Genomic DNA, 12030 nt, shown 5'->3' with positions numbered 1-12030 from the left:
AAGTGTGTGGTGGGAGCATGTTGACCTTGGGTTTCTTTGTAGGATGACCTAGTTGGGCCGCCCTTTGGGGACTCCCTCACATCTATGTGGACTTCCTTGGTGGCTTAGATGGTAAAGAATCTGCCAGCAGTGCAGAAGACCTGGCTTCGATCCCTGGGTTGGGAAGATTCCCTGGAGAAGGGAATGGCAACCCACTCCAGTATTCTTGCCTGGAGAATCCCATGGACAGTGGAGCCTGACAGGCTATAGTCCATGGGGTCAAAGGGTTGAACATAACTGAGCGATGAACACTTTCATATCTACGTGCTTAGGCCCTTCCTCCAGATGAATCGTGTATAATATCTGGCCTGGGGACATGAGCCTGGCTGCTTATGGTTTAGATGCCAAATAAGGTTGGAAAAATGAAGGAGTCTCAATGTTCACCACTTAGACTAACTGGAAAAAAAATTCCCTGGCTTCAGCATGGTCCTGTTTGCACTGTAACTCGCTCTGGTGCCCCTGAGAGACCTCACCTTTGTACAATGGGAAGGGGAGGTTGTTGGAAAACAAGAAGACCTCTGGAGACATACCTGCTTCTGTAAAAGACTTCCATGCCATTCTGCCTCAGCTCACTTTCATCCCAGTACTGTGGATGCATAAAGCTTTCAGGACTCCAGAAGATGTATGTGTGTGTGCCCAGTCGTGTCTGACTCTCTGTGACCCCATGGACTCTAGCCTAGGGCCTTCCCAGGTGGCACTGGTGGTAAAGAACCCACCTGTCAATGCAGGAGACGTAAGAGGTGAGGTTCGATCCCTGGGTCGGAAAGATCCCCTGGAGGAGGACATGGCAACCCGCTCCAGTATTTTTGTTTGGAGAATCCCATGGACAGAGGAGCCTGGCAGATGGCAGTCCACAGGGTCATATAGCGTCGGACACGACTGAAGTGACTTAGCTCACACAGACTGTAGCCTGCCAGGCTCCTCTGTCCATGGGATTCTCCAGGCAATATACTGGAGTGTTGCCATTTCCTGCTCCAAGGTTCTTCCTGACCCAGGGATTGAACCCACGTCGCCTGCATCTCCTACATTGGCAGGCAGATTCTTTACCACTGAGCCACCTGAGAAGCACCCCCAGAGGGTGTATGGGGTTGCTTCTGCCCACAGAAAAGTCAAGAATTCAGCCTTCTTAGGTTTATGAAGTCAATTTTTACTCCTCTCTATTTTTTCTAGCTTCCAAAATTTGTCACTCTGTCTTCTTTCCTATTCTCTTTTGCCTTGTGGGTGTATGCCTTTACAAAAATCCCTTTGCTGTGATTTTAGTGAGATTTGGGGAGAGAACAGAGAGTAAGTCTGTGGGTTTAATATGCTATCTTTAATCAGAAGTTCTCAGTAGGGGTTTGTATACTTTGTCCCCTACAGAAGTATTTTTCTGGTTACAGTGCATCTCCCCTTAAATAATATGATGTCTTTCTTCCTCTGTGTAGTTGTGCTGCAAGACAGAGTGAAGAATTTTTACACTCGCCTACCATTCCAAAAGCTGACGGGGATTTCCATTAGAAACAAAGTGTCTATGTCTGACAAATCCATTTCCAATGGGTAAGCTGCTTTCATTCATCCCTGCCCTCTACAATACTTATTATGAGGACCCTTCTATTTTCATAAAGAAGGTGATGTGATATCAGTTAAAGACACAAGCATAAAAAACTGCAAAACTCAAAGCAAAGGTGTAAAAGTAATAAAGAGGCAACTCTATCTTAAAACCGTGGCTAAGGTCAGTGACTCATAATCAACACAACATTTAGCCCTGAACCTAAGGCCAGCTGATGCAAAAGGGGAACTTGACCTGTGTTTTTTTTTTTTTAATCAGTTAATACGAATTATCAAGCATTGAAATTAACTTGATCAGCAAAGTCTCCCTACTGCATTCAGAACCCAGAGAGCATGCAGAACTTTTCATAGGGTCCGAGGCATATAAAGTCTTTTATTTAATTTTTTATTTAAAAATGTATCCTGTGGAACTTCCCTGGTGATGCAATGGTTTAGACTGCACTCCCAATGCAGGGGGCATGGATTCAATTGCTAGTCAGGGAACTAAGATCCCACATGCTACACAGTGAAGCTGAAAAAAAAAATTAAGAAAAGTTTTAAAAATATATTTTAATTAGCTATAACTTAGTTGTTTTCATTGAATGTGACTAGTGTTTCTCTCCACTAGTCTGTGAATCTCATCCATCAGAATTGCCAGAAGGGCTTCTTACAACCTGTGGTCCTGGATCTTACCCTGGACCTCCCGAATCAGCATTTACAGGGGGCTCAGGAATGTGAATTTTAACCAAGTTCTCCCTGTAGAAGTTAGAATTTGAGAGTCATCCATCTATGAGCCATGGATCTCCAAAGTGTTGTTGATATATAAAACTATGCCCTGCTGCTGGCATTTAAGATTGGCTTTCGAAAACGGAGTTTAAAAGATGATAAAAGAGGTCTGGCTGGGCACTGCCTACGCTGATGGGAGTGGGGAAGAAAGGGAGGGTGGAAAACGGGGATCAGCCTGGCCCTGGTGCTGGGTCGGGGGTTGCAGGAGCAGAGATTGTGTGTCTGGATGCTGGGAAGGGTGTCACAGAGAGCAGGCCCCCAGAAGTCAGAATGACAGTGATTCAGCCCACCTCGAGGATCCCGTCCAGCACAAACCTTCAGGCCTCCTCTTTCTCCTCTTCTGCCAGCTTCTTCGAATGTGAGCGATTGTGTGACATGGACCCATGCTGCACCGGCTTTGGCTTTCTGAACGTTTCTCAGTTAAAAGGTAATGGTGGTAACAACTCCTTCTGTAAAGTACCCAGCACTTTACAGTCTAGAAACATGTTCACACCTATGTTGTTGTTTAGTCGCTAAGTCGTGTCTGACTCTTTTGTGACTCCATGGTCTGTAGCCCACCAGGCTCCTCTGTCCATGGGGTTTCCCAGGCAAGAATACTGGAGTGGGTTGCCGTCTCCGTCTCCAGGGGAACTTCCTGACCCAGGGATCAAACTTGCATCTCCTGCATTGGCAGGCAGGTGGATTCTTTACCATCTGGTCCACCAGGGAAGCTCTGTTCACATTTATGGTCTGATCTAATCCACAGCATCTCCTCGTGGGGGCTTGAGAGAGGACAGGTGGCTGGTAAATATGGTAGCTGGGACAGGGCTACTGGCCAGTACCCAGTCAGCCGGACACCACGCTTGTGCCTGACCCAAGTAGCCTTCCTGCCATGGCTCACCAAACTGTCTTCTGCTTTCTTTTCAAGACCTGGATCAGGCAGCTTGGTGGGCTGAACGTGGAATCCCTCCATATGATCTGCATTTGAAACTTGATTCTGTCATGTACTAGACGAATGATCCTGGATGAGCCACTGTGTCTCTCTGAGTCTCAGTTTCCTCATCTGTAAATAGAGACACAGGTGCTAGCCTCCTCACAGGCTTCTGTGAGGACGAGCAGTATGATGCAAACAGAGCACAGCTCTGGGTGCGTGAAGGATGCTTGACAAGTGTGTGTTGCCCCCGCTGCCGTGTTCTTAGACCAGAAACTCACTAAGGCAGCAGGGTTTTCATCAGTGGCTACGATCGTCCCTGGAATAGGGCGCTTCACCCCACGCGTCTGCCGAAGGATGAGTTTGCAGAATTCCTCTCATTCAGTTAGAATCTCGCATCATGATCATGTCCCTGGTCCTGGTTACTTTTCGCTCCAGGAGGAGAGGTGACGTGCCTAACTCTGAACAGCTTGGGCCTTCAGACATGCAGCGAGGAATATGGAGGGGTCTGGCGCATTCTGGACTGTGGCTCCCCAGACACTGAGGTCCGTACCTACCCCTTCGGATGGTACCAGAAGCCTGGTAAGTGACCTGCCCTGAGCAGCTACGCAATTATTGCTCAGTGCCCTGGGGAGTGGATGTTATTTCCTCCATTTTAAGATGAAGAGAGTATGGCGCAGAAAGCGGAAGTTATTTGACCCGAGCCACATAGCCAGCAGGAAGCAGTCAGGTTACAAACCCAGCTCTGACGACTCCAAACTTCTCTCTTCCCCTTTCATGCTGTGCCTGGTGGGTCTCCCACATCCCACGAGCTATTGGATGTGAAACTGTCTAGATGCAATGTCTGGCTGGTTTTCCCCCAGCTCAACTCAACTGGCCATGGAGGCCATTGACTAATAAATTGAAAAAATAAAACTGACTAATAAACTAATAAATTAAACCAGTGGTAGGTTGGCCGTGTGTTCCAGAACCATGTCCAAGCCTAGAGACCTGGGATGGGGCTCCTTGGTGGAATCTAGTCCTTGACACTTAAACATGAATTTACTAACTAATCCCAAGACATTTTGTTGCTGCGTAGCAGATTTTTTTGGAGTTGGTTGTTACCAGGCCGAGTGGAATCCTCTTTGCTCCCTCCTTGAGTATCCTGTGTTTGGGGGTTCACTCTATCTATGACTTTTATTTTATCTTAACATCTTGAAGTGTTTTAAGGAAAACGTCAGGCCTGTATGATGAAATAGCCTCAGTGGGTTTCTGTGTATGTGTGCTAAGTTGCTCAGTTGTGTCTGACTCTTTGCAACCCCATGGGCTGCAGCCCAAAGGTGCCTCTGTCCATGGGATTCTGTAGGCAAGAATACTGGGGTGGGTTCCCATGCCCTCCTCCAGGGGATCTTCCCACCCAGGGATCAAACCCATGTCTCCTGCAGCTTCTGCATTGCAGGTGGATTCTTTACTGCTGAGCCACTGGGGAAGCCCTGGGTCTCCATGAGGGAGAGGAGGGGTAATATGCCATACAGAGGAGGCTTTAACTATCTCACAGAGACTGGGGCATGAATGCCTGCCTAGGTCGGTGGCTCTGCCGGAGATCCAAAGCCAGCTCTGGGTATTTAGGGCCTTCAGGACTGAATTCTCACTGTGCAATGCCTCTTTGCCCATCTGTCCTCTCACACCTCTTCCCGTCTCCTCACCCTACCTACCAAAGGCTGGAAAATGTCATTTTTCATCTTTCCATTGCGCAGGGAAGGGCTGGGTAAAAAGAATCTAAGACATAATTCATTTGTTCAGAAATATGGGAATCAGACCTGAGTGTTACAACATCTTGGCAGGAGTTGGCAAGGAAAAGTATTCAAGGTAGTTATTGTCCAACTCTTTTCCATCTGTTCTGTTTCTTTTTATCTGACTGCAGAGACTATTAACTTTTTCCGACATATATTTCACAGGGTCAGACTGAGGACTCAGGAGTTCTGACTGGGCATTGGTCGAGCATCAGCCGTGCTGCGGGGGTCTCTGGTTTTCTAAATCCAGCCTCTGTTCTTTGGGGTCTTCTTGTGTGTGTGCCTGGCTGAATGCAAGCACTTGACAAATGTTATCCCATCTAATCCTCACAACCACTGTTAGGTGAGGAAACAGAGGTCCAGGGAGGCTAAGTCACTTTCCCAAGGTCACACAGAGCAGGTAAATGATGGAGTTTGGACTCAGGATTGTTGGACTTTGTCAAAAAGAACCAGGTCCAAATAATCAACTGTATAACCAAATGATGTGGCTATACTCAGCGGTGTGACATATTCACTATGATGTAATGGCTGAATATGAACACAATATGATTCCTATCCTCCAGGTGCTCACCTTAAGGAATAATTGATCTTGTTGCTGTTTAATTGCTCAGTTGTGTCCAACTCTTTGAGACCCCATTGACTGTAACCTGCTAGGCTCCTCTGTCCATGAGTTTTCCCAGGTGAGAATACTGGTGTGGGTTGGCCATTTCCTTCTCCAGGGATCTTCCTGACCCTGGGATCCAACCCACATCTCCTATGGATTCTTTACTACTGAGCCACCTGGGAAACCCTAAGGAGCAATTACAGACTGTAACTAAATAAGCCATTCTAGTGCTGGATTGCTCATATCATAAATCTAGAAGTTTTGAAACTCTGTTGAGTGTCCATACTGAGTCATACATTGTGCCAGGCAATGGGAAATGTGAAATTAATAAGATGTAGTCATTTTTCTTATTATAGATGCTCACATTCCTAGTAAGGAGGTCGTGGGCGTATATGATTAACTGTACCATCCTAGACTCAGGACCAGAACAGACATGCACAAGGAGTTGTGGGAATACAGGAACAAGAAATTAGCTCTGCTTCCGAGAGGTGGAGATCCGTTACTGACAGCCTCCTGCAAGCCCTCTTTCATGCTTCAGGGACCACTCCCTGCAGGTTCTGGTCTGCTGGCCTGGAGCTGCCCTCGCAGGCAGGTTTCCACCCTGTACACTGCCTGTTTTCAGTGCTTGGGTGAGTGGGGTGAAAGATATTAAAATGCCACAATGGCATCAGTTTCTCAGGACTCCTGGCTGGAAAACACCCTGAGATGTGCATGGCTCAAGGCCATTCTGGTGTGAGTGGCTCTCAATCTCCCATTTAAAAAGAGCGGAAGAAAGAGGGCTGGCTGACACAGAGTTTTGGTGACCTGATGTGACCCATGGCTCCCATCAGAGCAAGACCAGGTTCTCACCAGTCCATCTTTCTCCCTTAAGTCATCTGCATCAGAAGCAGGTGGTGGGGTAGGTCTTAAGACTTGATGAATGATCTCCTCCTAAGACCCAGGCAGAGAAAAGGAATATTATTCAAGGAAACTGGCTCCACTACTTAGACTGGTCTTGTAGTTGAGTCACACTGATCCAGTACGAAGTCACCTTTTGATTTGTGACATATTTTGAGCCAAAACACAGTCAGTCACCTTCTGAATTCTGAACCTTAGTATGGCCTTGTATTCTATTTTCTGTTGTAGACAAAACTACACCAGTGTAACTCTGGAAAACCCAACACACAAGCTGACATTGTCATTACTTTTTCCCCTTCCTCATCGTTGTGTTAGACAGTCGCACACAGTCAGAGGAGGGAGGGGCCCTGCAGGAGGAGGGAGGCTGCACAGAAGGTCCTGCGCCTTGAAGGGTGACCTCTAAGTCAGCGTTGGCACAGGAAACAGGGTTTTTACAAAGAAATTCTTGCAAAGAATTTCTGTAATAGATTTCACCCTGGCTTCAAATCCATGGCTTGGTTGTGTAGCATCCTGCCTTCAGTGGTTTTTGGGGTGTCATGACCTTGAGCACTGAACTGTGAGAGCATGTACCTCAGGGGAGAGTGAGATTCCTTCTGAGATACGGCTGGGGAGACCCTGTCGTGAAACTCGGAGAGGCAGAGGCGAGCAGGGTGCACGGAGAGGCAGGGAATGTGGTCAAGGACCTCAGGGCAGAAACCCAAACCCAGAGAGATGACAGATGGATGGGTAGATCCAAAGATCGATACAAAGATAGATGATAGATCGATGGGCAGATAGATAAATAAACAGATGATGGACAGGTAGATACATACATACATACATACATATTCCCCGGTGGCTCAGATGGTAAAGAATCTGCCTGCAATGCGGGAGACCTGGCTTTGATCCCTGAGTTGGGAAAATCCCCTGGAGAAGGGAATGGCTATGCACTCCAGTGTTCTGGCCAGGAGAATTCCATGGACAGAGGAGCCTGGCGGGCTACAGTTTATGGGGTTGCAATGAGTCGGATAAGACTGAGCCACTTTCACTTTCATATATACCTTGGCACATAGTTACCTAGACATAAAGCATGCCTTCTCTATTGCCATCTATGTTGAGTGATGAGCGTGGACTCCTGACTTGACTCCAGGCTGAGAACCAGACACAAAAAGCATAATGTGGGGTCTGTATCTAAAGAACTGGATGGAAGAAAGGGACAGGAAGGGCCATTTGTTGAGCTCCTAATGTAATAATAATATGTTCTGACGCTCAGTCGTGTCCGACTCTTTGCAACCCCATGGAGCTCACCAGGCCCCTCTGTCCATGGGATTCTCCAGGAAGAATACTGGAGTGTGTTGCCATACCCTCCTTCAGGGGATCTTCCCGACCAGGGATCAAACCTGGGTCTCCTACATTGCAGGAGGAGTCTTTACCATTGGAGCCTCCAGGGAAGCCCCTACTACACGTCAAACACCGTGGAAGCACCAGAGATAGGAAGTCCTTCCCCAAAGGGTTGAGCCTGGCCTGGGAGGCAGACGTGAGAGAAGGAACATTTCTCAGGCACTTAGTGATGCCAGAAACACTTCTGCAGTGCTCTCCCCGAGTTCGCTAGGACCGCTGTGGGGCTGGTGCTCTCCTAGCCCCGCATCTGGAGTAATTACTCCCTCTCCCAGAAACGACTCAGCCCTCTGGCTTGTCTTACTGTGGGGAGATGCAAGGGGGCTCCTGGAGCACAAAAGGGGGGCAAGAAATGTTGTTTTACAAGGGATCACACCGGAGCCGCTCTAGGGGGAGTCTGGGCGGAGTTGAAGGAGTGTCACGTGGAGGGTGCAGGGACAGTGGGTAGGATGGCCATGGTCCTTCCCTGCAACCCCGGGGCCCCCAGAGACCTGCATGCAAGAGACACGACTCTGGTACTGAGCTGTGTTCTCAGAACAAAAATGGAAGTCAAGTCTCCTAGGAGCCCGGAGAGAGGCACAAACCTAGAGCTGTGAGGGCCCAGAGGGGCCCCCCAGAGAGCCATGTGATTTCTCACTGCTGTCCGCAGTGAACAGAAAGTTCCAGGGATCTGAGCACAGAACTCAGAGGCCCAGGCCTAGTGACTGTGGATGCAAATGAGGCTGTTTGCAGCCCCTTCCGGGCAGGGCGACAGTACTCAAAGAGGAAGCATCTTAGCAACCAGGGTGGGGATGGAAGGGGAAGAGGCTGCACTGTGGTCCAGCTGCCTTGGGCCTCCGGGCTGCCTGGAAGGGGGCGCCTCTCAGAGGGGAGCTGAGCTGCTATTCAAACCGCCACCCCCCCCCGCCCCATCCCCCCACCCCGTGCAGCCATGTGTGGCCTGAAAGTGGGGCAGGGTCTTTGGTTTGTTTACAAAGTCAAATGCGGCTTCTAAAAAAAACCAATAGAAGCCTCCCACTTCCTCTCTTCTGCTAAACAAATGCACTTGGACCCTGTAGATAGATGTTCTAGATATGGGAATGACTTGGAAAGGAAGTGACTGGCTCTTCTAATTATGCCTTTCTGCAGCCCACATAGAAACCACTGCACGTAGGAGAGCTTACTGTCTAATTCATTCCTCAGCATCACTCACATCCCAGCACGAGCGTCTGCCACTTGCTTAGCATGGTGTCAGCTCCTTGGCTAGGCTAGTGTTAAGTCTTATTTAGTCCCTAAACAATGTGATGAGGTGGGGTCTCTCCTTACCCCCATTTTCTGCTCTTCTGGCAAATGTGTTACAATTAGGGAGGGCTGGGCAGGTACAGGGCGGGGTGTCATGGTTGCCACTTTCCATGGTGTAAACACCCCGGCCACAGCCCATTTCAGGCCACCAGCTGGATGTCACTGAAAGCAGAGTTGGGAAGAAGCAAGAAGGGTTACCATCCTTTTGCTTCACAAGCATGAATTAGCTGAGCAACTGGCTCAAATTTGCACAGTGCGATTCTCTGTAGGAGGGCCCCCAGGGAACGAGGGTGTTGAGATTTTCAGTGCCCCGGGGGGCCCAGGGAGGCTGAGAACTTTCAGGGTTCAGCTATTCCTGCACGGTGCAGAAGGTCCCACCCAGAGGGTCGACAGCACCCTGTCAGGAAACACTGGGGGCTGAGAAAGAGTAAGTAAGGCAGTAGCAGCAGATCTAGGTGATAGTGCCTGGATGTGCACGTGGTAATTATCCCTGTGGACAGCTTGCCTAACTGTTCTCACAAGCCTTGGATATATAGAGGTTCTGGCGACTCATTAATGTTGTATAAATCTTTCCTTCACAAACTGAGCTTGCTTTGAATTTCCAGACAGACTTCCAGAAGGAGAATCACTGGGCCCAAGAGGGTGGACTTGTTACAGATCCGTCAAATAACTGTTCTCTGGAGTGTGCTGACTCTCAAGGTCTTTGCTCTGAGGAAGCAAAGATGGACATTTAAATGAACTCGCTGGCCCCCTGGCTACCGTGGAGGGTGGTGGGTGGTTCTGAGTTTTGTGTGAGGAGCTCACAGGACGCTGGGTGACAGAAGCCTTGGCTCAGTGACCCTCAGAGTGAGTCCGTGGACCAACAGGGTCAGCATCACCTGGGAACTTATTAGAAATGCCAAATCTTGGGCCTCAGCTCACACCTGCTGGGCCAGACACTGCAGGGGAAGCTCACACTGTGTGCGTCACCAAGGCCTCCGGGGCATTCCAGTGTCCGCTGAAGGCTGGGAACCAGGCTCTAGAATGATGACTGGGAGCAGGTGCTTTTAGGCAGATGGAGCCAAGCAAAATGGACACATAAGAACTGAGGCTCTAGAACTCAGGGAGGCTGGGTCACAACGTGTCCGACCAAAGTGAAGAAGGCAGAGGAGGAGATGGGGTGGGAGGGGACCCAACCCGGGGCTTTGGGGACCAGATGGAACAAGAATCTGACTTGAGGTTTTTGTGGAGGCAGACAAGGCTGAGCATCGATGATAAGGATGTGTTACTATGAAAGACTGACATATGTTTTTTAAGTTTTGCTTCACTGACAATTTCAGTAGTGCTGAAATTTTTAATTTTATTTTACTTTATTTTATTTTTTCTTTTGGTCATGCCCCAAGGCGTGTGGGATCCTTGTTCCCTAGCCAGGCATGGAACCTGCACCCCCTGCATTGGAAGCTCAGAGTCTTAATCACTAGACTGCCAGGAAGTCCCAAAAAGGCTGATATTAAGAGTAAATAGTGGCCAGCATTTATTGAGTGCTTACTGTATGCCCAAAGCTTCACATATACTAACTTATCTAAGCCTCAGAGCCCTAAATGAGGTACTATCATTACTCCCATTTTACAGACAGGGAAGCTGTGGACAAGGAAGGTAACCCTGGGTTCCTGACCCTTGACCCTAAGCCTCACCCATGACCCTTAACCGCTGCCTGTGCTGCACTGTAGCTCAGAGAGGGAGAAAGTCTGGCCGCACTCCTGGTCTGGGCCATTGGGAGATAAGGATGCTGCGGCTTTGAAGACTGTGATCTGTTCAGTAAGGGGAGAGGCAGGGGAGAGGGCGATTAGCACTGATGAGCCACCTCCCGGGTGTGTGCAGTCTCTCGTTTAATTCCGACATCATCCTCTCATACCAGTGCCCGAAGCTGGGGATAGAAGAAGCCAGATCACTTGCCCATTTGCCCTGCTTCTAAGAGGCACATGGAGGTTGGAGCCCAGGTCTGTCTGCCCACCTACTCCAGGTTTTGTCCACCTGCCCTGCCGCCTGCCATGAAGAGCTGTCTCGTGACGTGTCAGGCCCTGACACTACCTCCTGTCATGCTCATGGCAATTCTCAGCATTCGCTGTGTCATCCCCATTGTACAGATGTGGAAACTGAGGCCCAGAGGGGCTAAGTGCTTCCCCTAAGTGAGCCAGCTAAGCAGCGATAGTGGGCATTTCCTCTGTTCACCGCATGTCTCTAGACGTCCACTCTCTGGACCATGGCTGGTGTGCACTTTTGCACCTGTGGCTTTGGCAAATGGTGTGAAAATAAGTGCTGTGTGTCACTCGTAGGCAGAGCTGTGAGAGCAGGGCAACCTTGTCCTGCCCAGCCGGAGCGTCTGGGAGGCAGGGGTCTGATGGAACCTCCCCTTGCCTGGGGCTGAAGGGGCTTGACACGGAGGAGAGCCCCCAGCATCTGCAGCAGGCACGTAGCTCAAGGGAGAGGAGACCCTTGGTTGCTTTAAGCCCCTGAGATGTTAGGATGTCCCTTCAGCACAGCCCACCCCATCCTGACCACACAGGAGTGGAACCAGGCACTCTGCGCACTGTCTTGCCTTCCACACACGACTTTGTGTCAACAAGTAGGACCTCTCTTCCTGCCTTCGGGGCTTGATGATCCAAAGAGTCAAAAAGAGCTAAAAGGCCGTCTTTGTCTTCTTTTCAGTTTCTCGAAATGACGCTCCCAGTTTTTGTCCTTCGGTGGCTCTGCCTGCCCTCCCGGAGAATGGTGAGTCCATGGTCGTCTTTGTCTCTCCCGTGTGAGGCTGACTTTCTCCTCGTTTCCGTCCATCACATTTCTGACATCAAGCTACT

General features: G+C 49.4%; 1 protein-coding gene across 1 annotated transcript in view; it reads left to right on the top strand.

Moving 5' to 3' along the window:
- Positions 1–12030, top strand: part of TG (thyroglobulin) — a 237245-nt gene that overhangs the window by 78891 nt on the left and 146324 nt on the right. Inside the window, exons 32-35 of the mRNA XM_061123155.1 lie at positions 1464–1575; positions 2700–2779; positions 3701–3844; positions 11882–11944. Coding sequence (XP_060979138.1) covers positions 1464–1575; positions 2700–2779; positions 3701–3844; positions 11882–11944 — 399 coding nt within the window. The remainder of the gene's footprint in view (positions 1–1463; positions 1576–2699; positions 2780–3700; positions 3845–11881; positions 11945–12030) is intronic.

The sequence above is a fragment of the Dama dama genome, chromosome 21 (assembly GCF_033118175.1).
Source record: "Dama dama isolate Ldn47 chromosome 21, ASM3311817v1, whole genome shotgun sequence".
Classification (NCBI taxonomy): domain Eukaryota; kingdom Metazoa; phylum Chordata; class Mammalia; order Artiodactyla; family Cervidae; genus Dama; species Dama dama.
The sequence above is the reverse complement of the archived record's forward strand: the minus strand, read 5'-3'. Positions and strand labels throughout refer to the sequence as shown.